At 48.1% G+C, this 21923-nt stretch overlaps 7 protein-coding genes across 7 annotated transcripts; 3 read left to right on the forward strand and 4 right to left on the reverse strand.

The window, feature by feature from the left end:
• Positions 1-1610: 1610 nt before the first annotated feature.
• Positions 1611-4367, reverse strand: ONS95_002915 (uncharacterized protein). Its single transcript, XM_058496199.1, has 4 exons — positions 3312-4367; positions 3180-3250; positions 2552-3126; positions 1611-2504 (listed from the first exon to the last, which is right to left on the reverse strand). The coding sequence occupies exons 1-4, from the start codon at positions 3501-3503 to the stop codon at positions 1714-1716; spliced, it is 1629 nt and encodes a 542-aa protein (XP_058353450.1). The 5' UTR covers positions 3504-4367; the 3' UTR covers positions 1611-1713.
• Positions 4368-6759: 2392 nt separating this feature from the next.
• On the reverse strand, positions 6760-8790 carry ONS95_002916 (uncharacterized protein; the record flags this gene model as incomplete). The annotated part of the gene is made up of 1 exon (XM_058496200.1): positions 6760-8790. The coding sequence occupies one exon, from the start codon at positions 8788-8790 to the stop codon at positions 6760-6762; it is 2031 nt and encodes a 676-aa protein (XP_058353451.1).
• Positions 8791-9920: 1130 nt separating this feature from the next.
• On the forward strand, positions 9921-12146 carry ONS95_002917 (uncharacterized protein). Its single transcript, XM_058496201.1, has 2 exons — positions 9921-10090; positions 10168-12146. Exons 1-2 carry the CDS (start codon positions 10071-10073, stop codon positions 11021-11023), a joined length of 876 nt encoding a protein of 291 aa, XP_058353452.1. The 5' UTR covers positions 9921-10070; the 3' UTR covers positions 11024-12146.
• Positions 12147-12853: 707 nt separating this feature from the next.
• ONS95_002918 (uncharacterized protein) lies at positions 12854-14243 on the forward strand (the record flags this gene model as incomplete). The annotated part of the gene is made up of 4 exons (XM_058496202.1): positions 12854-12992; positions 13092-13193; positions 13304-13687; positions 13764-14243. Exons 1-4 carry the CDS (start codon positions 12990-12992, stop codon positions 14241-14243), a joined length of 969 nt encoding a protein of 322 aa, XP_058353453.1. The 5' UTR covers positions 12854-12989.
• A 281-nt stretch (positions 14244-14524) lies between these two features.
• On the reverse strand, positions 14525-16081 carry ONS95_002919 (uncharacterized protein; the record flags this gene model as incomplete). Its single annotated transcript, XM_058496203.1, has 1 exon — positions 14525-16081. The coding sequence occupies one exon, from the start codon at positions 16079-16081 to the stop codon at positions 14525-14527; it is 1557 nt and encodes a 518-aa protein (XP_058353454.1).
• A 320-nt stretch (positions 16082-16401) lies between these two features.
• Positions 16402-19125, forward strand: ONS95_002920 (uncharacterized protein). Its single transcript, XM_058496204.1, has 2 exons — positions 16402-18361; positions 18425-19125. Exons 1-2 carry the CDS (start codon positions 17358-17360, stop codon positions 19071-19073), a joined length of 1653 nt encoding a protein of 550 aa, XP_058353455.1. The 5' UTR covers positions 16402-17357; the 3' UTR covers positions 19074-19125.
• ONS95_002921 (uncharacterized protein) lies at positions 19126-21887 on the reverse strand. The gene is made up of 3 exons (XM_058496205.1): positions 20502-21887; positions 20049-20455; positions 19126-19998 (listed from the first exon to the last, which is right to left on the reverse strand). The coding sequence occupies exons 1-3, from the start codon at positions 21612-21614 to the stop codon at positions 19245-19247; spliced, it is 2274 nt and encodes a 757-aa protein (XP_058353456.1). The 5' UTR covers positions 21615-21887; the 3' UTR covers positions 19126-19244.
• Positions 21888-21923: the final 36 nt, after the last annotated feature.

Consider the following 21923-nt stretch of genomic DNA (forward strand, 5'->3'; position numbering starts at 1 on the left):
CAAAACCCACCCACCTCTCCAAGATCCTTAAAATCTGCCTCCTCCATAGCGAACTCACCAGGCTCTTCGCATAAAACTAATGGACCTCATATCATCATCTCCTGTACAGGCTCAGCCTCACAGATAAAAACCCACACAAGCGAAGCTGTTCTAGACGCTAAAGTCAAGTCAAGTCAAGGCAAGTGGTATATTTATGTATGTATTCCCTGGTAGTTCAGAGCGGATTATGATGTTGTGACGGGGAGGTGTGGTTGTGGTGAGCGGCCTGATGGTAAGGTGGGGAGTGGAGTTGTTGATCGGGTTGGAAGAGGAGGATGAGGAGGGGGATAAGGAGGAGGAGGAGGAGTAGTGGGTTTTGGTGGTATAGGATATTTTTATGAGGTTTTTTGTTTGAGTCGTTTGTTGGGGTTGTGGATGTTGATCTTGATCTCGATATCGGTATCGGTTTTGAGAGTTCGAGAACGAGAGGAATGGAAATGGAAGTGAGGCTAGGCATAAGCATGAGCAGAGCATCACTGTCCACGCACTTGGAAGCTAGGTAGGCTTGGAAGGAAAATCGACTTACAGCCACAACGCCGGAAGAAATTGGCCGGGTAATAGCTATGATTGTTTTTGCTGAGCCGAGACTATACAATCAAGTTCTTTTCTACATGTTGCAGGGGATACAGTCACGTATGGAGAGGTGGCGGATATTGTTACAGGGAAGGCACTACCTGTGGCAACGGCTCTCCATTCTAATGGAAATATTTTATACTCGAGTTGATTTTCCTCTATTTTATATATTCAGTTCTATAGATAATATTTACGGTTTCCTGCTCCTTACTTCCCCACCTTCCCACCTCTTTACCTCTTTACCTACTGTGGAGAGACTTACCGATCTACCGTAGAAAGATCTATCGAAAGAGGCCTACTGAGGAGAGATTGGAGAGACTTACCGTGGAGAGATTGAAGAGACTTACCGTGGAGAGATTGAAGAGACTTACCGTGAAGAGACTTACCGTGGAGAGACTGAAGAGACTTACTGTGAAGAGATTAGAGAGACTTAGTGTGGAGAGATTAGAGAGACCTACCGTAGAGAGATAGGGAGAGGAAGAAGAGAGAGGGTAGAAGGGGGATCATATGGAAAGATTAAAGTTTAAGTACTCTCACGCGAAACACGCTTTAATAAAGAGAAAGTAAGACTAGTAAGTTCTATAGGGATGGAAAGAATCTCCATGCCAATGGAGACTCTTTCCATGCCAATGGGGCCATTGCCACCGTAGTGAGGAGGTTAGGCGGGAGGTGTGGAGTGTGGAGTTTCTGGAGAGGGAGTTGCAGGCGGATTTGGAGAATTGAGGTGAGGAGGTATAGGGCTGTGGTTTTGCTGAGGGGAAGGAGAAGGGGAAGGGTGTTATGTGTGGGTTAGAGAGGACTTTGTAGTGGGAGAGGGGGTTGAGGGTATTGATGTTGAGAAGAGAGTTTCGCTTAGAGATTCGTTTAGTGGGAAGAGGTTTGCTGAAACAAGTCAATAAGGTGTTGGTCAATCGTTCGGCTTGGATTTTGATCAATGATGTTTTGGTCAACGGCATGAATCGTAAGAATGAGATTACAATAGAGTGGACATGTGTTGTGTCTCAAGGTTTGCTTTTGATATTTTCAATCCCTAGCAATGCTGTATCTGGACAAGATTATCACAAAACCCATTCAATTCCTCCCTCCCAATGATATACAATCTCAATCCACTCTCCATCCTTGCACAATAGTCACAGGACCCTTAAAGGCTTTCCTTGCTCTGAATATAAAATCCAACAAGCTGATAACCGCAACACCAACAAACATGACGACACTCCAATTGAAAGATTCTAAATCAACAGGCGTTGAGTTTGGCCAGAAACACCAGAAAAACATAAAGCATGAATACAAGAATGCTCCAAGGTTGATCGGGACACCCCATCTCCCGAGGCTCCATCTCGCTCTAGGTAAAAGTTCTGGATGCGTCCAACGTCGATACAGGACACATCCAATAGACACGACATACGTGATCATCAGAGATGTCAAATTGAGAGAGATGATGGCGTTGAAAGCCGCATTAGAACCAATATTGATCAACGAGAGCAAAACAGAGATGAGGCAGGTGACGGAGACCGCATTAGCAGGGATCTGCAGCTTTGGGTTGACCCTCGCGATCCATCGCGAGAATGGCAGTCCTCCGTCTCGAGCAAATGCCCATGTCTGTCGAGAGGTGGATAAGTTGAATGAGAGGGTACCAGCGAAGATGAGGAGAATGACAATGGATGAGAGACCGTTAAGACCGGATGTCGAGACGGTTTGGCGGAATACCCAGATGAATGGGTAGCCGGTTGCGTCGTTTAGGGCGTCGGTAATGTTGGTCATGCAGAACATGAAGGATATCAAGAAGACGAAGCCTAGTCCTGCGTTCAGAAGGTAAGAGCTGAGCATGGCTCGAGGTACAGTTGCTCCTGCATCTTTGATCTCTTCCGACATGTGTGCAGCTGCATCGGAACCTGCTTCCTATTAGCGAATGTCATGGAAGTCCCAAAGCCGAACTCACAGATCAACCCATAAAGCGCAGAAATCTGTCCCACCATCAAACTCAACCCCATCGTACTCCAACCGCCGTCGTTTGTAAAATTTGTAAACACAACCTCAGCCGTATTATGTGGAGCCAGAACCCAGAAGATGATAAGAATCGCCAGAAATCCACCAATATGCACAATCAACATCAAGTTCTGAAGTAACGGCATGGCTCGCGATCCCCAGACATTCATTAGCCATACGACCAGTGTGACAGCAAACACAAATAATGTCCCCTGCCAGTTCGTCGCTTCATAATCAGGATAGTTGACAGATATGAGAGACTGGATGAGCGTGCCGACAAGGAAAGGGCCAGATGCTGTACCAGCTTGCCATGAGAGCGTAGACATCCAACCCATGGAGTGACTGAGAAATTGTTGATAACGCGGTGGTGCGAACTCTGAGACCCAGTGGTACTGACCTCCAGAGGTCGGTGCCATGGAAGCCATTTCTGCCAGGGAAACGTTGACAAGGCCCATTCCGAAGAACGTCCATACATAGGACCAGATTAAACCCGCTGTACCGCCATCGACAAGTCCTTGAGTCGTTGCGCTGACGATTTGTCAACTTCCGAGTACCGTTGTTAGTTTGTTGACAATACTTACGTGAGGAGAACCTCCCACGTTCCTTGTAGAATCACCACAAAACTCAAAGCGGACAGTGGACGAAAATTCCTCTACAGGCGAGTCAGTAGTGATTCAGATCATGAAATGATGGCAAAGTGGAATGCAACTTACCCTTAGCTCTTGAATCTTCCCCATTCTCTCCATGTCAGATCTATCGTACCTCGTGGACCCAAGGTGTCCATGATAGTGATCTTCTTCTTCTGAAAAGGCTTCTGTGTGGACGTTCCCTGGGAAGGTCTCCTGTTTGGGGGTCACTTCCAGGGAGTGTTCTTCAGGGGAAAATCGATCCATTGGCTCGTTCATTGTTGCGAGTTTGTACAGATTCCTTCAGACTGATAGAGACAAAAGAAAAAATATAGTTTGTAAGGTAGTTCGATATGCGAGGGAATGATGTGCTTCAAACGAAGACGTTCGAAAGTATCGGAGGTCGAGGTCACAACGATATTGACGAGGGGCAAGCTAAATCCAAACCTTTGGTGATTTTGTGAGGTAAGGCTTTCTCATGCCACGGGAAACTAATGTCGTCCAATGCAAGGGCAAGGGGTCCCAAGTTCTTCAATCCTTCTTAGAACGATACGATACCTGATCGGTCCTGACACCTTCCGTCTCTGTTCTAAAGCTGCTTTCTTTCCAAGTGTCGACAGGCCTGCCCGTAGATACCCCCGCGCTTAGATTCCCTGCATGGCCATTGGCTGATCGATCCCGAGTCTTTTGTGGCTGAAAAAATACCGCTCAAGAAACTTGAGATGCTCGCAAGACTAATGACTTCCCCGCTCTGCATTGGTATGATGAAGGCTCGACGACACGGAATGTCCTGCTGCTGCGGAACGGAAGCAGCCTTCACGGTTGGCTGTGCGTTTTTGCCGAGAGATGCAAGGTTTTTCTGGCTCGCTTGCACTCAAGAACAGCGGTTGCTTTTTTAGAGTTTGTTTTGAGGGAATGGCGGGTTTGGCTAAAGAATACACTACATTAGTGGTCCAGACTTTGGGATACGTGCCGAGCTGAACCTTGGCTTTGGTCGGCAAGACGTGGGTGGCTTCATTATTCGCTGTTGAACAAGAGCAGAGTCCACATGGAATTGCTTCTTTCCAAGTAGATTTCGGATGTAGTTGAGACTCTGCGCTGAAGCTTGTATGAAGAACAGTTCTAGGGGTCCGCTTTTGCACGACTGCCGGTTTCAATAAATAAGGGAGACATCAACCGCGATTGAATATTATTCGCTCGCATAAAATCAAGGAGGATCTCCCGCATTGGAGCGCAGAGCCTATGGCGATCCCAGCATTCCTCATCCGCGGGGGGAATGAATGCCTTGATCCGGTGCACTGATGGTGTACGCTAGGCACGACTGTGGAATCTAGACAAGCACGCCGAGCCGCGAATCTTAAGAAAGTAGCAAAAACAGACGAGACTATTAGCTTCTTGGGTATGGCGTAGGTGCAGTTTAACCTTTGGGCGAGGGGCATCATGGAATGGCTGCTTGAATTGATAGTGTAGCTTCCGAAGCTTGAAGCACGATCGAGGGGGTGGTTTCCGCTATCTTCTGTGCATCTTGGAAAACTGTTCCTGCATCTGAAAGGGGAACTCTGCTCATAGCTGTCTGTTACAAGAAGCTTCGAAGAGTATTGTGTGAAGTGTTCATTGTAAAATAATTGACTTTTGATGCTATCCTCACATTTCGCTCAATCCGGCCATCGAATTTGCATTCGCAATGGCGAACCTCACGATCATTCCCCCTGCATATGTGATCACGGACACGGATAAGGCTGGCTTGGTGGTTGTTGTGACCACTTTTCTCCTGGCATCGATTATCCTCTGTTTTCTTGTGCGCATCTACATTCGATTCACAATCAACGGACCTTGGAAATGGGATGATTGGTGTGTCACTGTTGCGACGGTATGATCGACTCACTCCAGCAATCAAGGCAAAGATGCTTCTTGGAGTGCACATTACTGACAAGCTACAAAATATTAGGTTCTCTCGATCACAAGATCTGCCTTTGTCTATACAGGTGTCGGAGATGGATACGGCAAATCTGCGACTCTCCTTGGTCAGGACAATTTTGACGAAATCGGACAGGTACAGACCAATTCTCTCTTAACATACTCCCACGCAGAACACTAACACATGCCAGACTGTGTTCAGAAGTACCATACTCTATATTGTCGGCCTGTTCTTCTCCAAAGCAGCAGTTGTATTCCTTTGCAAGCGTCTCACGCCGAATGCGAAGCATGCAAAATTACTCTGGATGGTGCTGGGCTTGTCAGCTGTGTGGGCAGTGATGGCAATACTTCTTGTAACAATCGGGTGCAAACCAGGGCACGCATTAATTGACCTCCCATCTAAATGTTACAATATCGTAAGTTGAATCCGATATTCTGAATTGTAGCTTTTGGACCACAATCTGACACTTCATAGTCGGCACGAGCAAAAGCCATCTGCGCAATCGACATCTTCACTGAAGTGACCATATTTGCTAGTTGTATATCTCTCGTCTATGGTGTTCGAATGTCGAGGCTTTTGAAATGTATTGTTATTCTCGCATTTGCGATTCGCCTACCGTAAGCACTGCACTGACCTTCTCGTTGTTCCTCGCTTACACCCTTTCCAAATAGCACGATAGCCTTCTCGGCCGTCCGCCTCGCTTCTGTACTTTATGTTCTACGGTCAGCCGATCCAACTTTGAATGGCGTGTACAGCTCTGTATGGGCCCAAGCAGAGCTCGACTTCAGTATCATGGCGTGTACTTTCTCCCTCTTGGGAGCCTTCCTCAAGCCATTCGCCAAGGAGATGGGGCCATCACGATCGAACAGCTATCCATTGAACTCTTTGAGCAGCAACAGCAAGAGGAGAAGTCGCATGGGCATGGGTATGCCGTCTGCTGGGGAGTTCAACTTCTTCAGACCTAGTGGCGAGGGATTGAATGAGACTACAGCTACAGGCAGGAGTGGCAATACCAGAAGAGGAAGTTTGGAGACAAGCGAAAGTCAACAGGGAATAATTGTGAAGAAGGTACAGTGGTCTGTTGCCAGAGACGGTTCAACCCCGGATCCGGGAGCTGGAGGGAGCGAAAGCTTGAAAGGTACGAAGAGTCGACTTGGGCCTAGTGGCTCTCACATAGCTAACATTTCAGGCTTAGACACGTGAGACATCAACACTCGTGTATCGAAGCCATCCAGCACGATCGGGAGTAAGAGCTGTTACGATGACCTAGAAGCCATCGGAGCCCGCGTCAGACAGATGTTGGCGCCGACCCCTCAGCTCTCGCAAGTTGAAGAGCGATCCGAACGGAAACACTCCTTTAATCCAACCATCCAGCAGCTGGAACATCCCAAGCTCCAGTTGATGCCAGAAGCTGTGTTACTTGGGTAGCTAGTACAAGAAGCTTCGTTTCGGAAAGTGCTGCTGCGGATGAAGGGGCCAGCACGCCAAGAGAAAGTGAAGTTGCTATGCCAGACTGGAATGTGTCTGCTGGATTAGCAATGAGAGCATAGAAAAGAGATTTCGAGTGGATGGGTCACCGTGAAAATTCGTCTCAGTTTTATTTCGACAGCCTTAGGACTAGACCAGAATAAAAGTAGTCAAATCACCAGCGGACGAGCCCTCGACGTACTCCCCATACATGATCCCATGAACATATGCCTCACCAACGAAAATATAGGTACCATTACCATTATCTCTCAAGACATAAGGAAACTTCGCTTTCTCAAAGAGAACAATCACATCGCCCGCTAGTGCATGAAGTGGTGCCAGTCCTACATACCCCTTTTCGGAGAGGTAAGGTCGTCGATCACGCTGCCAGTTCATCATATTGCTGTAAGAAGCTCTGAGAGGATGAGTGAAATGCTGCGCTTGCTCTGGCGTAATCTCAGCAGAATTACCTCGCATGACGATATCGCAGTGCTGGGTGACATGATCGTACCCAGTATCAGCATCCAGGCCTGCTCTTCTGATGAAGCCAGTGCCGTATTCCTCCTGATCCGCAACAGGGACGCGCTTACGGGCTAATACGCGGTCGGAGTCATTGACGTAGATGGATTTCTGACATTTGGCAATCTTCTCTTCGGATTTGGTGCAGAAGTTGGTGATGTCGGTCAGGTAAGCGGAAATTAGAGGAAGGCTTGATTCTCCGGAATAGCCTTCAAGGTAGGGTGGAGTCCATGTTTTGCCCACTTCTTCAAGGACATCAATTGCATACCCCCGGAGTCGCAGCTGATTGGGTGAGATCTCTTCGCTCACGGTGAGAGTACTGAGATCAATTGATTCTGTTGCTAAGGAGAATGCTTTGAATGCCGAGTCCCATGGCAGCTGTCCAGAAGGTGTTAGAATCCATTCTGCACGCCAGTCAGGAGCCCATGAAGGCATGTCCTCATCTCTACCTTGAGGTTGAGAAAGGGATAGGAGATCGACGTGGCCGGACTGGATGATAGCACGAGCTACCTCTGTGTAGATATCAGAGCATGTCCTAGACTGGGTATAATCTGGCTGGATACCAAGTCGAGCCCTGTCGTTTGCTATGCCGAGGAGAGCAAAGATTCTATCCCTGGGGTTTGTGGCTCCACAAAAGGTTTTGTTGGCACCTGAGACATGAATTCTAGCTAACAATTCAAACATGCTGCTACCTAACTTCGAATATTGAGACACTTCCAAATCCTTAGCGGCGTCACCTTGGTACCTCAGTCTGGCACCAAAGAGTTTGGTGGAATTCGAAATACGATCAGTTTGTGTGCTCAGAGAAATGGCAAAGTTGAAGGTGGCTGTCGATTCCTCGTCAAGGTTCTCTATCCCTCCTATTCTTCCCAGCTCGCGTGTGATGATCTGAGTGCCGAGTAGATGCAGGTAGCACAAGCTCGCATATATTGTCGGGAAGTCGCTGGTAGACTTCCCACACTGAAAAACGACGTGAGGCGAAACGATAAGTTCCTGTAGGATCCACACACGCTTCCAATAGTCTCGCGAAAGAATGCTACAAGCATTTTGAACGAAGGTCAGTGTCTGGGACGTGTTCTCGACCGCCTGAATGACCAATGGAGCCACTCCATCTTTGATCTTGCTTTCCAACACCATATATCGCTCCACTTCGGCTGGATCGAGCCTGAAGAACTCCTTCATTGGTTCAATGAGCTCTTTCTCAATGAGTAAGGAACCGATGCGATTGAGCTCCGCCATGGCGCCGTCGGATCCATCGCCAGCTGGACCCAACCATGATCTTGTGTGCTCAGCGGTATTATAGATCTCCCTCATCATCTTCACTTGTGAGGACTTTTCCTCGTCGTCTTCTTGATTGATACAGATCGCATCGATCCATAATGTGACTGGTGAATCTTCTGCACGAATATGTTCCAGAGCTGTGAATAGGTTTGATGTAACGTGTAGCGTACTGTCATTTACTAAGATGGGAACTTTGACGGAAGCATCACCCCAAGTGTATGATAGAGCTTTGTAAGGAGGGCTCTGATCTCGACGATAAGATCTCAAAGTGCAGGAGACAGGCTGTTCTTCTCGTGAGGCATCTTGTGGAACAGAGAATCGAGGGTGGAGGGTGAGGAGACGAAATTCATTCGTGCTGAGTCGGGAGTACTGGTACTCCATCTGGAAAGGTGATGTTTAGGCCAAGTTGGAAAAAGGACGTTGGCACGTTGCTCAATCAAGATGGTGAAGTAGCTGAAGAAGAGCTTCGGATTATCTTGGCGATTTTCCGCAGCTGCCAGCTGTATCACGAAATTATCGTTCAGCCACCGCCACGCTTCAGGTGCATTTCAGCTTCAAGTCACGGAAAACTATCCAGCATCTCAGTCCCTATGACCAACGGTCCGTCGACCTAAAGGAACACAAATATTCCTAGGATGCACAAATTGCAATGTTTTGGTGTACGGATGGCCTTTTATACCATATTGATAAGAGAAAATTTGTAGAGCATGATATAATCGCATAGAGGCGAAAATAGCCGATGATTATTTCTCTTCTCGGGAAGGCGAAAATTTGGATTGCAGGTTAATCAGATGTTGACAACACTGTTGAAAGGCTATGACAGTGATGATGTTGACTCCATAATTTAGCGACGAACGCTGTAATAACAGGCAGTTCAGGTAAGAGCGGGGTAATTTTTACCCCGCTGTTGCCCTATCTCACCTGTATCGGTCCAAATCACCACACTGAGCGACTGCTGGAAGGCTATACCTTGGTACTGTTGATTTTTCTCGATTGATCTATGACTTTCAATGATACGTTTACGCCTCTGCGAGTACGACTTAATGTGATTAGAACGAGACGATGATGTAGTCCATGTAAATGAACGAGGGTGCCGCTGGGACTATTCAACACCTGGTAAATTCTCTTGTTTCGACAATTGTGAGGTGAAGTGGTGAACTGATCACGATCTCCAACTATCTAGAAATAACCTGTGCTTGACATAAACTAATGCTTGCCATACGATGGTGCGGGAACGTGGAGGCTAGATTCATCTCAGGGGCTCGCTTACATTGTTGACCGGCGCAGAATGTAGCAAACAAGATTGAAAGCGCTACGAAAGAGGATTATTGAAATCGTGATTAAGACCAACAGACCTATGCCAATCGATACAAACTTTATGGGCTTGGCTACTGCCAAAGGTTAGTTTACGAAACATCCTCAAAGCAGCGCAGCGCAGCTGTATTAGCGCCGGGCATGTCATTGGCGGGTAGCTGCAGCTGCAGTGCCAGCAAACACCAACATCGAGAGACATCGCGGACAAACAGACCTCCATCATTCTTCCCCAATGATCGATATTAAGGATAGCGACACATTTGAGGATATTGCGACAAAACTCTGAGCTCACCAAGTGAAAATTGGACATACTTTCACCATTGGCTTTGAAGAAAACCTGAATCAAGATGCCAGCCTCTTTCGAAGAGTAAGCTCAATTTCTCCGCAGATATCAAGTATTGCTATTCTTAGGTTCCGAAGCAACTAAAACTTTGTTCTCGACAGAATCCTCAGCTCTCGTATCTTCAAATTCACAGTTGGTCAGAAAGTCGATGGCGTCGCTACAACATTCTCCGTTCACGAAGAAGCCATGGCAGCGCTCTCGCAACCTCTCCACACACTGATGAGATCGGGTTTGTCCGAGTCAGAGGCTGGAAATGCGACTTGGGAGGATATAAGCAAGGACACATTTGTGCGCTTTGCACAGTTTGCATATACTGGGGATTATTCCGTGCCTTTCTTGGTTACGCCCTCGCCCGCGCCCGCGCCCGAGCCTGACCTGCCTGTTGATGCGGTACACGAACGTGAGGATTTCCGGGTAGAGGAATTAGCTTCTAGTAACGAGTTTGCAACTATGGATGATCCTGATTGGGGCGGGTTCCCGTTCAAGAAAAGCGTAGGTAAAAAGTCGAAGAAGCAGCTGATACGAGAAATGAAGGGCTTGGCACTGTCAGCCCCCACTCCTCCGCGTAATGAATCTCGAGGGGAATATGAGCCGTCCAGTACATTCGAGCCGTGGATGGACTATTCAGTGTTGTTCATCTGTCACGCATCGCTCTGGACGCTGGGGAACTATCGGCATGTCGCATCTTTGAAAACTCTTGCACTCTACAAGCTTCACAAAACCTTGTGCGCATTTCAGCTCAACAGTGATAATGTCGGGGCTGTGGTCAACCTTGTGAGATGTGCTTACTTGGAAGAAGGTGCTGGATTGAGAGAAAGTATAAGTGGGCTGAGGAAATTGGTGTGCCAGTATTTGGGTATGAACAAGACGCTGCTGTGTGAGGATGATGGTTTCATGGACCTTTTGGCGGAAGGAGGACAGTTTGTGAAGGACTTCTTCAAGTACTCTGCGACCTAAATATCGTTCTATCATACCCATTCCTCTGTCAAGTCCCCTTGGGTTTGAGTCCTCCCGTCAATCACTCGGTCAGGTTCATCCCAAGAATGTGTACATATTCAGCCAGAGATCTTCTGCAAATATCTCTTCCTTGTAGGTCGTCTTGGAAAGGTTACTCCGGGGAACAACCACTATTTCTCGCGACAACCACATGTTCTCAAACTTCCTCATGACAAGCGCTATTCCAGAGTTTATCTCGATAGTTGTTACATCTTCTTGAAACAGCTCCTCCTTCATTTCCTTGATATTGAACACAACATCCGCCTCTTTCCGGAACATCATACACCTAGCCTAGCCTGGAAGATGCAACATCCAGAGCTCATGGCATTTGGTCATATGCTGACCTGAAGTAACGGTATCTCAAAACCTGGGCCAACTGGAACGAAGCTGCGTGACCAATTAGGCAATCGTATGCGTCACTGACGATGATGGCCCCTGGTGATATGGCTTCAGCATACGCATGTGAGGTGACGCCTTGTTGGGAGTCGGATGGTGAGCTGGGAGTGCTAGATCAATAGCAAGACGACTTAAGAGAAACACCGGTGATCCGTGTCGTTTATTTTGCACAAGTTTCTTGATTTGAGATTGCGCTCATGCCGGGGTGGAAGTACGTATTCATGCACACAGAACAATGATGATGCTGATGACTAGACAACTGCAACAATGCGTGGTAAACAGTTCCATCCATCAGCTTCCGGGCGTGAGAGTCGTGAAATATCATGTGATAGGGAGTTGTTGATGTGTCTTCTTAGCATCCCAGGAACATTGCCTGGACTTGGGCTCATGCTTTCAAAGAAACATGGAATTTCGCAATCGACAGCACATAGAATGCCGCAAACGCAGAAGTCAGAACACTACTCGTCGTCACAAGTTTCAGTTGAAAAAGAAGCGCTTGCTGCACTTCCGAGGCAGAGATCAGGACATTCATGGTTGTGAGGCCGGTTGGTGGATGCCAGGGGAAGGCTGTGAAGCGAGCAGCAGTAAACAAAGACAAAGTCGCTCAGCGCAAGGGAAAAATTACTGCGAAATAGATATCTTGGCGAACTGAAAGAAGGCCATGCAAGGAGGAAAGGCACGAAATTACATGTACTGTAAAAGGAAAAAGTCATTGACGTCATGTAAACCCTTTTTGGGCAGTGGAAGCGAGATTTTTTGCGTAAGTATCGTCGTCGTCTCATCGAAGGATTCGGACATTCGGAACAGGCGTGTCCGCGGCGGGAATCTATTACGCCTCTCGGATAAATGCTGAAATTATGTATTTGCTCGTATGCTTAGCAAGAAGAGAGCTGCGAGCTTCGGATTTCAACGACTTAAGACGTAGTTCACGTGACCAGCAAGACTATCGAAGGTTCAATGGTGGTGAGAGCAAAACTAGATATTCGCAGTTGTGCATACCTAAGAATTTTCGACAGCATTGATCATGTCTGAGAATCTGGCGCTACCTTTCAGCAATCTTGATATACCTTTGATTATCTTCAAAAACAAGGGTATGAAATTCAGGGCAGGTTCAAACGGGCAAAGCATTACTCGGCACATCTATGATCCTAATCATCACGTTTCGTAAAAGATGACAAGATACACCATTGCACTTGTCTCAAAAAGATAGATTTAGAGAATGAGGATTGCCTGCTCACATTGCTGTTATGATTGTTGTGATTCGACCTCAACACTCGCTTAGCTTGTCGGATCGTCATGCTACACAACTTCACTTTGACTAGTGGCAACAATCCCGACGCCACTCCCGCACTTACCTAGGTACCCCGCATAGGCTAACGATTACTCCGGGAGCTCCAGCTTTACGAGCATCACGACATTTCTTAAATCCTATTTCTTTGCCTTTCAAAACTTGTTATCATGTGGTGTTTGATTAAGATGGTTTCATCCGATAGTTGAATGCGTTTTAGTTCCAAGAGGCCTAGTATTCATCATGGTGAGTTTCGTTCTCTCTGCTCGTTAATTTAATCCTACCTTTCGTCCAATCATTTGTCGATACATACTCTAACGTATTCCTTGCTGACGAAAGATGCAGTCCGGAGATCAAGAAGGTGGAGCGTACATTCGTGCAAGCACAATACACAAGCGCGTCCAGCTAGGAGAAGGAACGACTTTCCTTCCTGGCACCAAAGATCCAGTGCGTTTAAACTTCCATATTCTCGTATTTCCCCTGTCCTAAGTCAGATCTCCTTCTATTCTATGAACATCTTTCAAAGACCCTGCCATGTTCCAATTTAATTCCCTCAGTCCATCGACCACCTAATAACCCACGTCCTCGAACACGGCTACGTAATCCTCCCCCGAATCTTCACACCCCAACAAGTCTCCCTCGCCAACTCAGAACTCGCTCGTCTCTCCTCCATCCCATCTGGTCCAGCTTCAGCCGGCGGCCGTAATTCCTTCGAAGGATTCAGCACCAAGCGAATATATTCACTATGCGACAAGAGCCGCGCCTTCGACTGTTTCCCGATCCATGAGACGGTGTTGAAACTCAATGATTATTTCCTCCAGCCGGCATATCTGTTGACAAGTTTTCACACGGTGGTTATTGAGTCGGGGGAGAAGCAACAGGAGATTCATACAGATGATGGACTGATTGCGTTGCCGAGGCCGAGGCCGTTGATGGGGATTGTGAGTAGAACCTTTCGTACAGCATACCCTGATCGGTTTGAGATGTACATTAAGTGCTAAATCAAGCTTGCCTAAGGGAACAATGATCGCCCTCGACGATTTCACCCCCACCAACGGCGCCACAACCCTCATCCCAGGCTCCCACCTCTGGCCCGACACCCGTCGCCCAACCCGCTCCGAGATGATCCCCGCCATCATGCCCTCCGGCTCCATGGTCTACTTCCTCAACACACTGTGGCACTCCGGCGGAGCCAACACATCACCTTCCCCCCGCCGGAGCATGACAGTCCAGTACTGCCAGCCGTGGATCCGCACGTTTGAGAATTTCACGGTGGCGCAGGGATGGGAGGATTTGGATGCGTTGCCAAAGAGGTTGTTGCAGTTGATGGGCTTTAGTACGCATGATTTTATGGGGTATGTGGATGGGAGGAGTCCGAGGGCGGGGGTGGAGATGAGGAAGAGGAGGTTGTTGGAGTGGGGGGCGAGGGAGAGGGGGAAAGGGGATGGAGGGGATGAGGGGAAGGAGGAAGATGAGAGAGAGAAGTCAAAGCTGTAGAACTGTGAGATGTACTCCGCATTCAGGATTGACATTGATTTGAAAGAGTAATCAAGTCATGAGAGCAGATGCTCAAATATGATATACGCACTCAAAAGGCCAAAACAGGCAAGTTCACACTTGGTCAATGTGATTTTGCAGAAAGGATAGCACCTCAGCCACTCACGCCTTTAAATAGCTTTTGCGGAAAGATTAAACTAAACTTGGTGACTTCAAGCATCGACAAAGAGTTCAAATCAAACCAAACCACTCTATGCATCTGAACTATGTTCGCTCGCTCGCTATGCCTCAGTCAAAACAGCCGTCGCCCAGCCCGTCAAACTGTAGATCCCCCCCTCCACCGTCGTGGTCCTCCACATCTTGCCCCCCGTACTCAAATCCACCACCTCCGACAATCCGCTCCCAAACTCCTTAATATTCACTTGAGCCGTCTCATTCAACTTATTCACCAGCAACACCTTCCTCTTCCCCTCCTTCGTCACAAATGCTTGCGCATGCACACTAGCACCAAGATCCTTGCCCTTGAAAAGCGTCTCGACAACCGTATCACCCGCCCCAAAACTCTTCTGCATGAGATGCAAGACTCGTCCTCTGGCGTTGAGTTCTCCGCTCCAGTAGTCGACGAGACTGACGCTGGGGAATTGTCCTGGATAGCCGACAAGTTGGCTCTCGCCTACGACATCAATACCCATGGTGACGACCTTCGCGAAAATATACGCGAAGATACCACCGCTCCAGACGAAATACTCAGGCGGGACTTCGTATCCCGGGTAGATGATCGTTGCGCCTTGCGGGTCGAACGTCCCGATCTCATTCAGCGTGCTCCGAGTATTCGGTGACAACCGCTTGCGAATCTCCTCAATACTCTGAACATCCATAATAAACTGATCCGTCTGCGCAAACGCCTGAGCCGCCTCCCCATCAGAAGTCGAAACACTCGGCATGCCATAAAAATGATAGCTGACAAAATCAATCGGAATCCCCGGCTTATGGTTCGCCGGATCCAAAAACGTCTCGAAGTAACTCATATCCCTCGAATTATCTCCCAGCGCCAAACCAACGAATTTCGTCTCAGGAGACACTTTATGCACCGCCTCAACAATAACATCGTATACCTGGCTGTAAAACGCAGCAGACATGCTATGCTCGGCCTCAATCTCATTCAGCACCTCCCAGTACTCGATCGTATAGCTATGGCCAGAATAATGATACACACCACACTCATCCGTGAACCCACCTTTGACATACCAACTCACCAACCTCTCATAATAATCCGCGACTTCTCGCAACGACGCATCGCGCAGTTCCGTGCCTTTGTTGTACCCGAAATCAATCTCGTTGATGTCACGTGGGTAATCGTATGTCTGGTCCTCCGGGATCAGCCACATCCAGCCGGGCGTGGTGCTGAAGTTGATCATGTGCGAGACGTTGGGTGTTGCGGCGTAGAAGTCGGCCATGAGCTCGTCGGCGTAGGTAAAGTTCCAGCTGGTGATGCATGTTGTTGGGGGGAGGATGACGGGGGCTTCGATTTCAGGGACGGAGAGCAAGGGATAGGGAAACCAGGGCACGAAACGGACGTAGTCGGCGGAGATGGTGGAGAGGGATTTGTAGGCTTTGTCGTGGATGCTGCTGTTGCGGAGGAGGGGTGGGTTGACTACTACTTGGAGGGTGTTGGTTGTTTTGGAGGTTATGATCGGGACGTCCCAGTTGATTGTTATTTTGAGAGCGGATGAGGATGCCGGGTCCTCTTCTTGTATGGGTTTCTGGATACCGATATTGGCTGCGGAGGCTGTTGATAGGAGGCCGAAAATGACCGTCGTTAAAGCGTAGAGTACCATTGTGACCCTAGATGCTGTTGGTGTAACATGTACGTAGATTGGATGCCGTGCAAGCTCTTTTATCTGAAAAAATAAACTTTGCGCCTCGGCGTCGTGACGTTTCTTGCGTTTCAAACACGAATGAAACGCGGGGAAAGAGCAGAGCTGAACAAGATACGAAGAATGAGGATGCAGATATAACAAAACACAATTGCGTCTTGATCTAGTCTATGAAGACAATGTAAACAATATGCTCCGTCCACCTGATAAAACTCTTCATGCAAGTGTTAGAGATGACTGTCGGGTGACGTCGCCACGGGGACCTCGCTCCAGGGTCTTGTTCCTGTTCTGGTTACCCCGCACTTCGTCTCCAAGACCCCTTTTAAACGAGGGCAGCTGTCTACCTTTGAATGCTGTGTGCTAACAAAGTAAACAACATTATACTGCTTGCTCAGTTTAATAGATGTCGACTTTGTTTCAGATGCTTGTATAAAGCCCTGGTCGCTCTCTAACTTCAATAAGAAGGTTCCTTTACCCACCTATCACCTGTTCGACGGCAGGAGACTCACTCATATCCTCACATGTATGCTAGGTTTACATACCGGATTCAAGAACCGATTAATGGCAGCTACCTAGAAGTATCTCTTGATTGATCGTGGTTGCATGACCAGTACATCTTTCCAGAAGCGAAATTGGAGATATATTCGTCTGGCCTTGTGGTGGGCTAGTGCAAGACTTCCCCAGTGTATCGTCAACAGCGATAGACAATTCAACCTGGCCATTTTATCAGATTCCCGCCAAGTGCAAGTGGATTCCAAGTTGATTTTAGATCACCTGAGGACAAGGCAGGAATAGTGAGATCTTACAATGCCACTAGGGCGATGGCGTCGACCCCCCCTTATGTGCTTCTCGCTTGTTGAGCCCCACATCCTCTGTTGTCAACCTTAAATGTTGAAAGAAAGATATTGAAAGTTCTTGGTCGATCAACGTTGTGAGCTTTAATGAGTTAGGTTCTAAGGAGCCGAGAAATATCTACTGACTCTATCAATTGCTGCTTCTTGAAGATCTCGAGATGGTGGATCAACAGGGTGTATCCCTGAAGTTGATCTGGCTTTGTAGCTCGTCAGCAAGCGGCTCCACCAACGTCAGCACTAGGAAATGCCTTAACATCACTTCACTTCATCTCACTTCATCGTCCAAAATCTTCTGCCTATACGATCCAGAATTCTCTTAGACGTAGGAAGGTGCTGTATATCAGACAGTTGTATATTTGTCCTGATTCTGTCGAATTGCCAAGATGTTGTCAACAGCAGACCTGCCCAAGAATTGGGTTTGGATGGGCGTCAGCACTGCAGGTCTCTACCTCATCTACTTCATCGTGAAATTCATCAACCATCGAAGATTCTACAAAAACTTGGTACGTGTCCATCCTCAGTCTCATTGCACCAATCTCCCAGCTCTCAATGAAATAGCTAACAAACAAAAGCCCACACCACCGCACTCCATGATCCTCGGTAACCTCAAAGTTGTCGGCGAAGCCATGAAGCGCTACCCACCCGACATCCACCCCCAACCCATGTTCACCGAAATGGGACAGGAGAACAACCTCCGCGGCATCTTCTACGTCGACCTCTACCCGTTCTCGGAACCCATGGTATTCATCACCGACCCCAGCGTCGCCAACCAAGCGCAAACCTCACCAAACTTCTTCCGACACCCATTCGTCAACTCGTTCCTCCGGGGCGTCGTAGGCACGAAAAGCATCTTCTCCACTAACGGCGCAGAGTGGTCTCGTCAGCGATCGTGGTTTGCGCCGGCGTTCTCGCTGGCGCATCTGTTGAAGTTGGTGCCGGGGATGATTGAGGAGAGTTTGGTGTTTAAGGAGAAGTTGACGAAGTTTGCTGTTTCGGGGGAGGTGTTCTCGATGAATGACGCGACTATGAAATTGGCGATTGATTTCATTGGACGCACGGTTGGGGATATCCATTTGAAGTCTCAGACGCAGTATAGTCCTATCCAGGACAGTTTTGCTAAGGCGTTGAGCTGGACGGCAGGACAGACTGATCCGATGTGGAAGAAAGTGCTGAGTCCGTTGATGATGGATTGGTATACGAGGAAACTAGACGGGATGCTTGGCGAGGTTATCAAGGAGAAGTATAGAGTTGGGAGAGATGATGGTGTTGAGAAAAGTATCTTGGACTTGGCGCTGAAAGGATACTTGAAGGATACAGGCAAGTCCGGAGGAGCCGAAGCCGTACGACCAGATCTTGATCCCGATTTCATGAAAATTGCACTAGACAAGTAAGTCTCCATACCCTTTCTAAAACACCAATTTTGGACCTCGACTAACAATATCTCAACCAGCGCCAAAACCTTCTTCGTAGGCGGCCACGACACCACCGCCTCCCTCATGACCTACCTCTTCTACTACCTCTCCATCAACCCCACCTTCCTCTCCCGCATCCGCACAGAACACACCACCGTGTTCGGCCCCTCCCTCTCAACCACCATCTCAACCCTAACCTCCCAGCCTCACCTCCTCAACAAACTCCCCCTCACCAGCGCCCTCATCAAAGAAGTCCTCCGTCTGCACCCCGTAGGCTTCACAGTCCGCAAAGCCGCCCCAGGAACAACGGTGACGTTTGAAGGGAGGTCCTACCCCATGGATAATCATGTTATCTGCGTGCTGGCCTCGGCTATGCATCGCGATCCGGAGATTTGGGAGAGGCCGGCGGAGTTTGATCCGGATAGGTTTTTGAGTCCTGAGACGCATTCGATGGAGGCGTGGATTCCGTTTGAGAAGGGGAAGAGGGATTGTATTGGTCAGCAGATGGCTACGCTGGAGGTTAGGGTTATGGCTGTGTTGACGGTGAGGTATTTTGATTTTGAGGCGGTGTTTGGAGAGCATGGGTGGAGTGTGCCCGGGTGGGGTGGGAGAGCGTACCAGGAGTTGAATATGAGTGCGAAGCCGAAGGATGGTATTCCGATGAGAGCTTATTTGAGAAGCGAATAAGAGTTTAGAAGTAAAGACTTTTTCGTAGGAATGTCATTAATGGTAGATTTAGCCGATGCTTCAAATGTGTCAAATCACGTGAAAGCTTTCTATTTCACGCTTCCTCTCTATTCTATCGATTCTTTCTTACATATCGCTCATGCAGGACGAAAAGAAAATATCCAACGCTATCTAGTACCATACGGTGATCGCTGTGTTTCCTCCTGGCACCCCAGATATCGTAGCATGGCCAGTAGATGCATCGTAATCATCAACATCCAACTGCTTCCCATCCGAAGTGACTGTTGACCTGCCAGTCTTGAGTGCGGGCAGTACAAGCGTTCCATTCGTTCCAATAGGAACATCATACGAGAGCTCGTATCCTCCGGGTATCAAAGTCCATTTGGCAGAGAACTTTCCAAGTGGCGTAGTAAAGCCTCCCTCAACGAACGTCAGATTACCAAATTGAGGGGCGAGGATCCAGTCCGCACCGCCAGGGGAGATGAGCTGAAGTCCAAGAACGTAATTCGTAAGCGCGTGAGTCGGTCCTGTACTCCAACCATGTGCATGAGAAGTATACGAATAGTCTTTCTCGTATCCAGAAAATGCTCGGTAGCCAAACGATCCATCCTCCAGGTACCCTTCGATGAAAGTGCTTTCTGTGCCGTAAGGGTTGTTGAGGTACCAGCCCCAGCTACGGCGAATGAGTTCCAACGCTCGGTTTGTACGTCCAATGGCGAAATGACCTTTGATCTCCATGCTCTCGATAAAAGGAACGATGTTGTATTTCAATTCGGGACATTTTGCTCCAATCGGTCCCCAATTGGTGATTAGTCTGTCGCTAATGCTCTTCTGGTGGACGGAAGATGCCATTCCATAGTAAAGGGCAAGACTATTTCCGTCTTCTGGATAGATTGATGAGTCGACGTTGCTGTCTTTAAAAGCTCTACATAATATCAGCAAGTGTCCATTTGTGATCTACCGCCCAGCGCTTACCCCACATTTGGATCCCAGTTGTATACAGCAGAGTTCATGGCGGCTTTCAGAACATAGGCTTGCAGCTCCCATCGTGATGAGATCTCATCTTGAGCCCAAGCAGCCATCAGACTTCCAGTAATCAATGTCCTGAACATCAATGCATTTGCTGCCGTATTGAACCCGCCTTGAGAGGATCGTCCCCAGTCATTGACTCCCGTGACATAAAGAAGCCCGGATCTTTCGTCTAGCTTTCTCTCCACAAAATTTATTGCACGTTTGATCTTGTTCCAGTTGGTGGTGAGGAAGTCCAAGTCGCCACTGTACAGGAGATACTCATATGTGCCGATAAGGGAAGACATATGATATGTATCGGACCCGTAGAAGTTGAGGGGAGGTCCAGCCATTGGAAGCTGACCTTCCCTGGACTACAAATTGTCAGGTCATACTATGGAAGAGTGTCCATAAACTTACCTGAAGGTCATATTGCAATTGCAATGCATTGCGTGCACTTTCGAAATCCCCAGTGCTGACAAACGCGCTTGGCAAGGCAATACCCAAGTCTCCTGCCCATGTAGCTCGATCTCGCTTGCTTCCGTCGACTAGAATAGAATGCCCTTTTGTTCCCAGCCAAGCATCATTTCTCCATCCCTGGCCAATCAATGGGTACACCCTGCCAGTGTTGGGTGGAATCGCACTCGTCTGCAGTGTATACGCCCCAGCATACCAGATACGATTTAACAAATCGTCACTAGAATGAAAATACCCACTATAAGCTCTTAGATTAGACCAAGTTGGCTGGAATGAGAGCTCCAGCGAGACTTTTGTGACTTCGATACTGATCATGTGATCCGTTTGGGTGAAGATTGACAGGTATCGAAATCCACCTCTCATGCTGGCGTCTGGCATAGTGTATGTCCCATTGGTCGTAGTCGAAATAGGTGTAAATAGTGCTCCATCTGCTCTCGGAACATATCGTCCATTGGACCCATCGGATGCCCTGCCCGTCCAATTCCTCGCCTCAGAGAACGCCAAGCCCAATTCTCCAGAACCAACTGCCTTGTACTGAACAGTCACGATGCCACCAACCTCCTTTCCAAAATCGTAGATCAAAACATTAGAGGATAGGTTTGCTATCGTCGGATGAAAGCTCAGTAATGTGAAATCTTCGGTAAATATGCTGATTGGTGATACGGTGCGTGATGATGGAGAGTAGTTGTATGCATCCCAGGGGCCGGCAAAGGATGCTGTTGTTCGGGCGTCGCATGGTGTATCTCGCCAACACGAAAATGATGGAGATGTTGTCGATGATATCTGGGGTGATAAGAATGTTGTAATGATTGACACGAGGTAAGGAATAAATAAATATTGTGATAACGAGTGACTTTGCGGCTTGCGCATCTGGGAAGATGGTTTCAATGCCCACATTGACGGCCATCGCTGCGTAATCGAAGGGCGCCATTGTGCTTTCTCGTGGAGAAGGAACAACCAAGGCGTGTAGTGCATGTGATCCTCGTACGTCCTCAAAGTTGCTGGCCGCTGATGGCCTAGTTGTTGATTGTGGGAAGTCGCAGGTCGCGATGTCATGGATCCACTTTGCGAGATCTCGAGCAGGATTGCCCACGATTAGATCCGTACAGACCAGGTATGTGAGGAAAATAGATCCGCTGAAATTGGGGGACTACTCTGACCTCCAACATGTTGTTGACTCCATGATTTTACCATAGATGTGATTCGCCCCATTCCTGGATGAACCGAACAGCTTGAAGTCGAAGTTGAGTTTGCTCCACTGTTTTGGTTTGGCGAGTTTCACAAACGACTATTGGCCAATTCTCTGCCTACTGAACGGTCACATGGTGCGTGGTTCAATTGATGATATACGGATATGGAAAGCAA

This window comes from Cadophora gregata (assembly GCF_030347475.1).
Source record: "Cadophora gregata isolate MNR1 chromosome Unknown scaffold_12, whole genome shotgun sequence".
In the NCBI taxonomy this organism is placed as follows: Eukaryota; Fungi; Ascomycota; class Leotiomycetes; order Helotiales; family Ploettnerulaceae; genus Cadophora; species Cadophora gregata.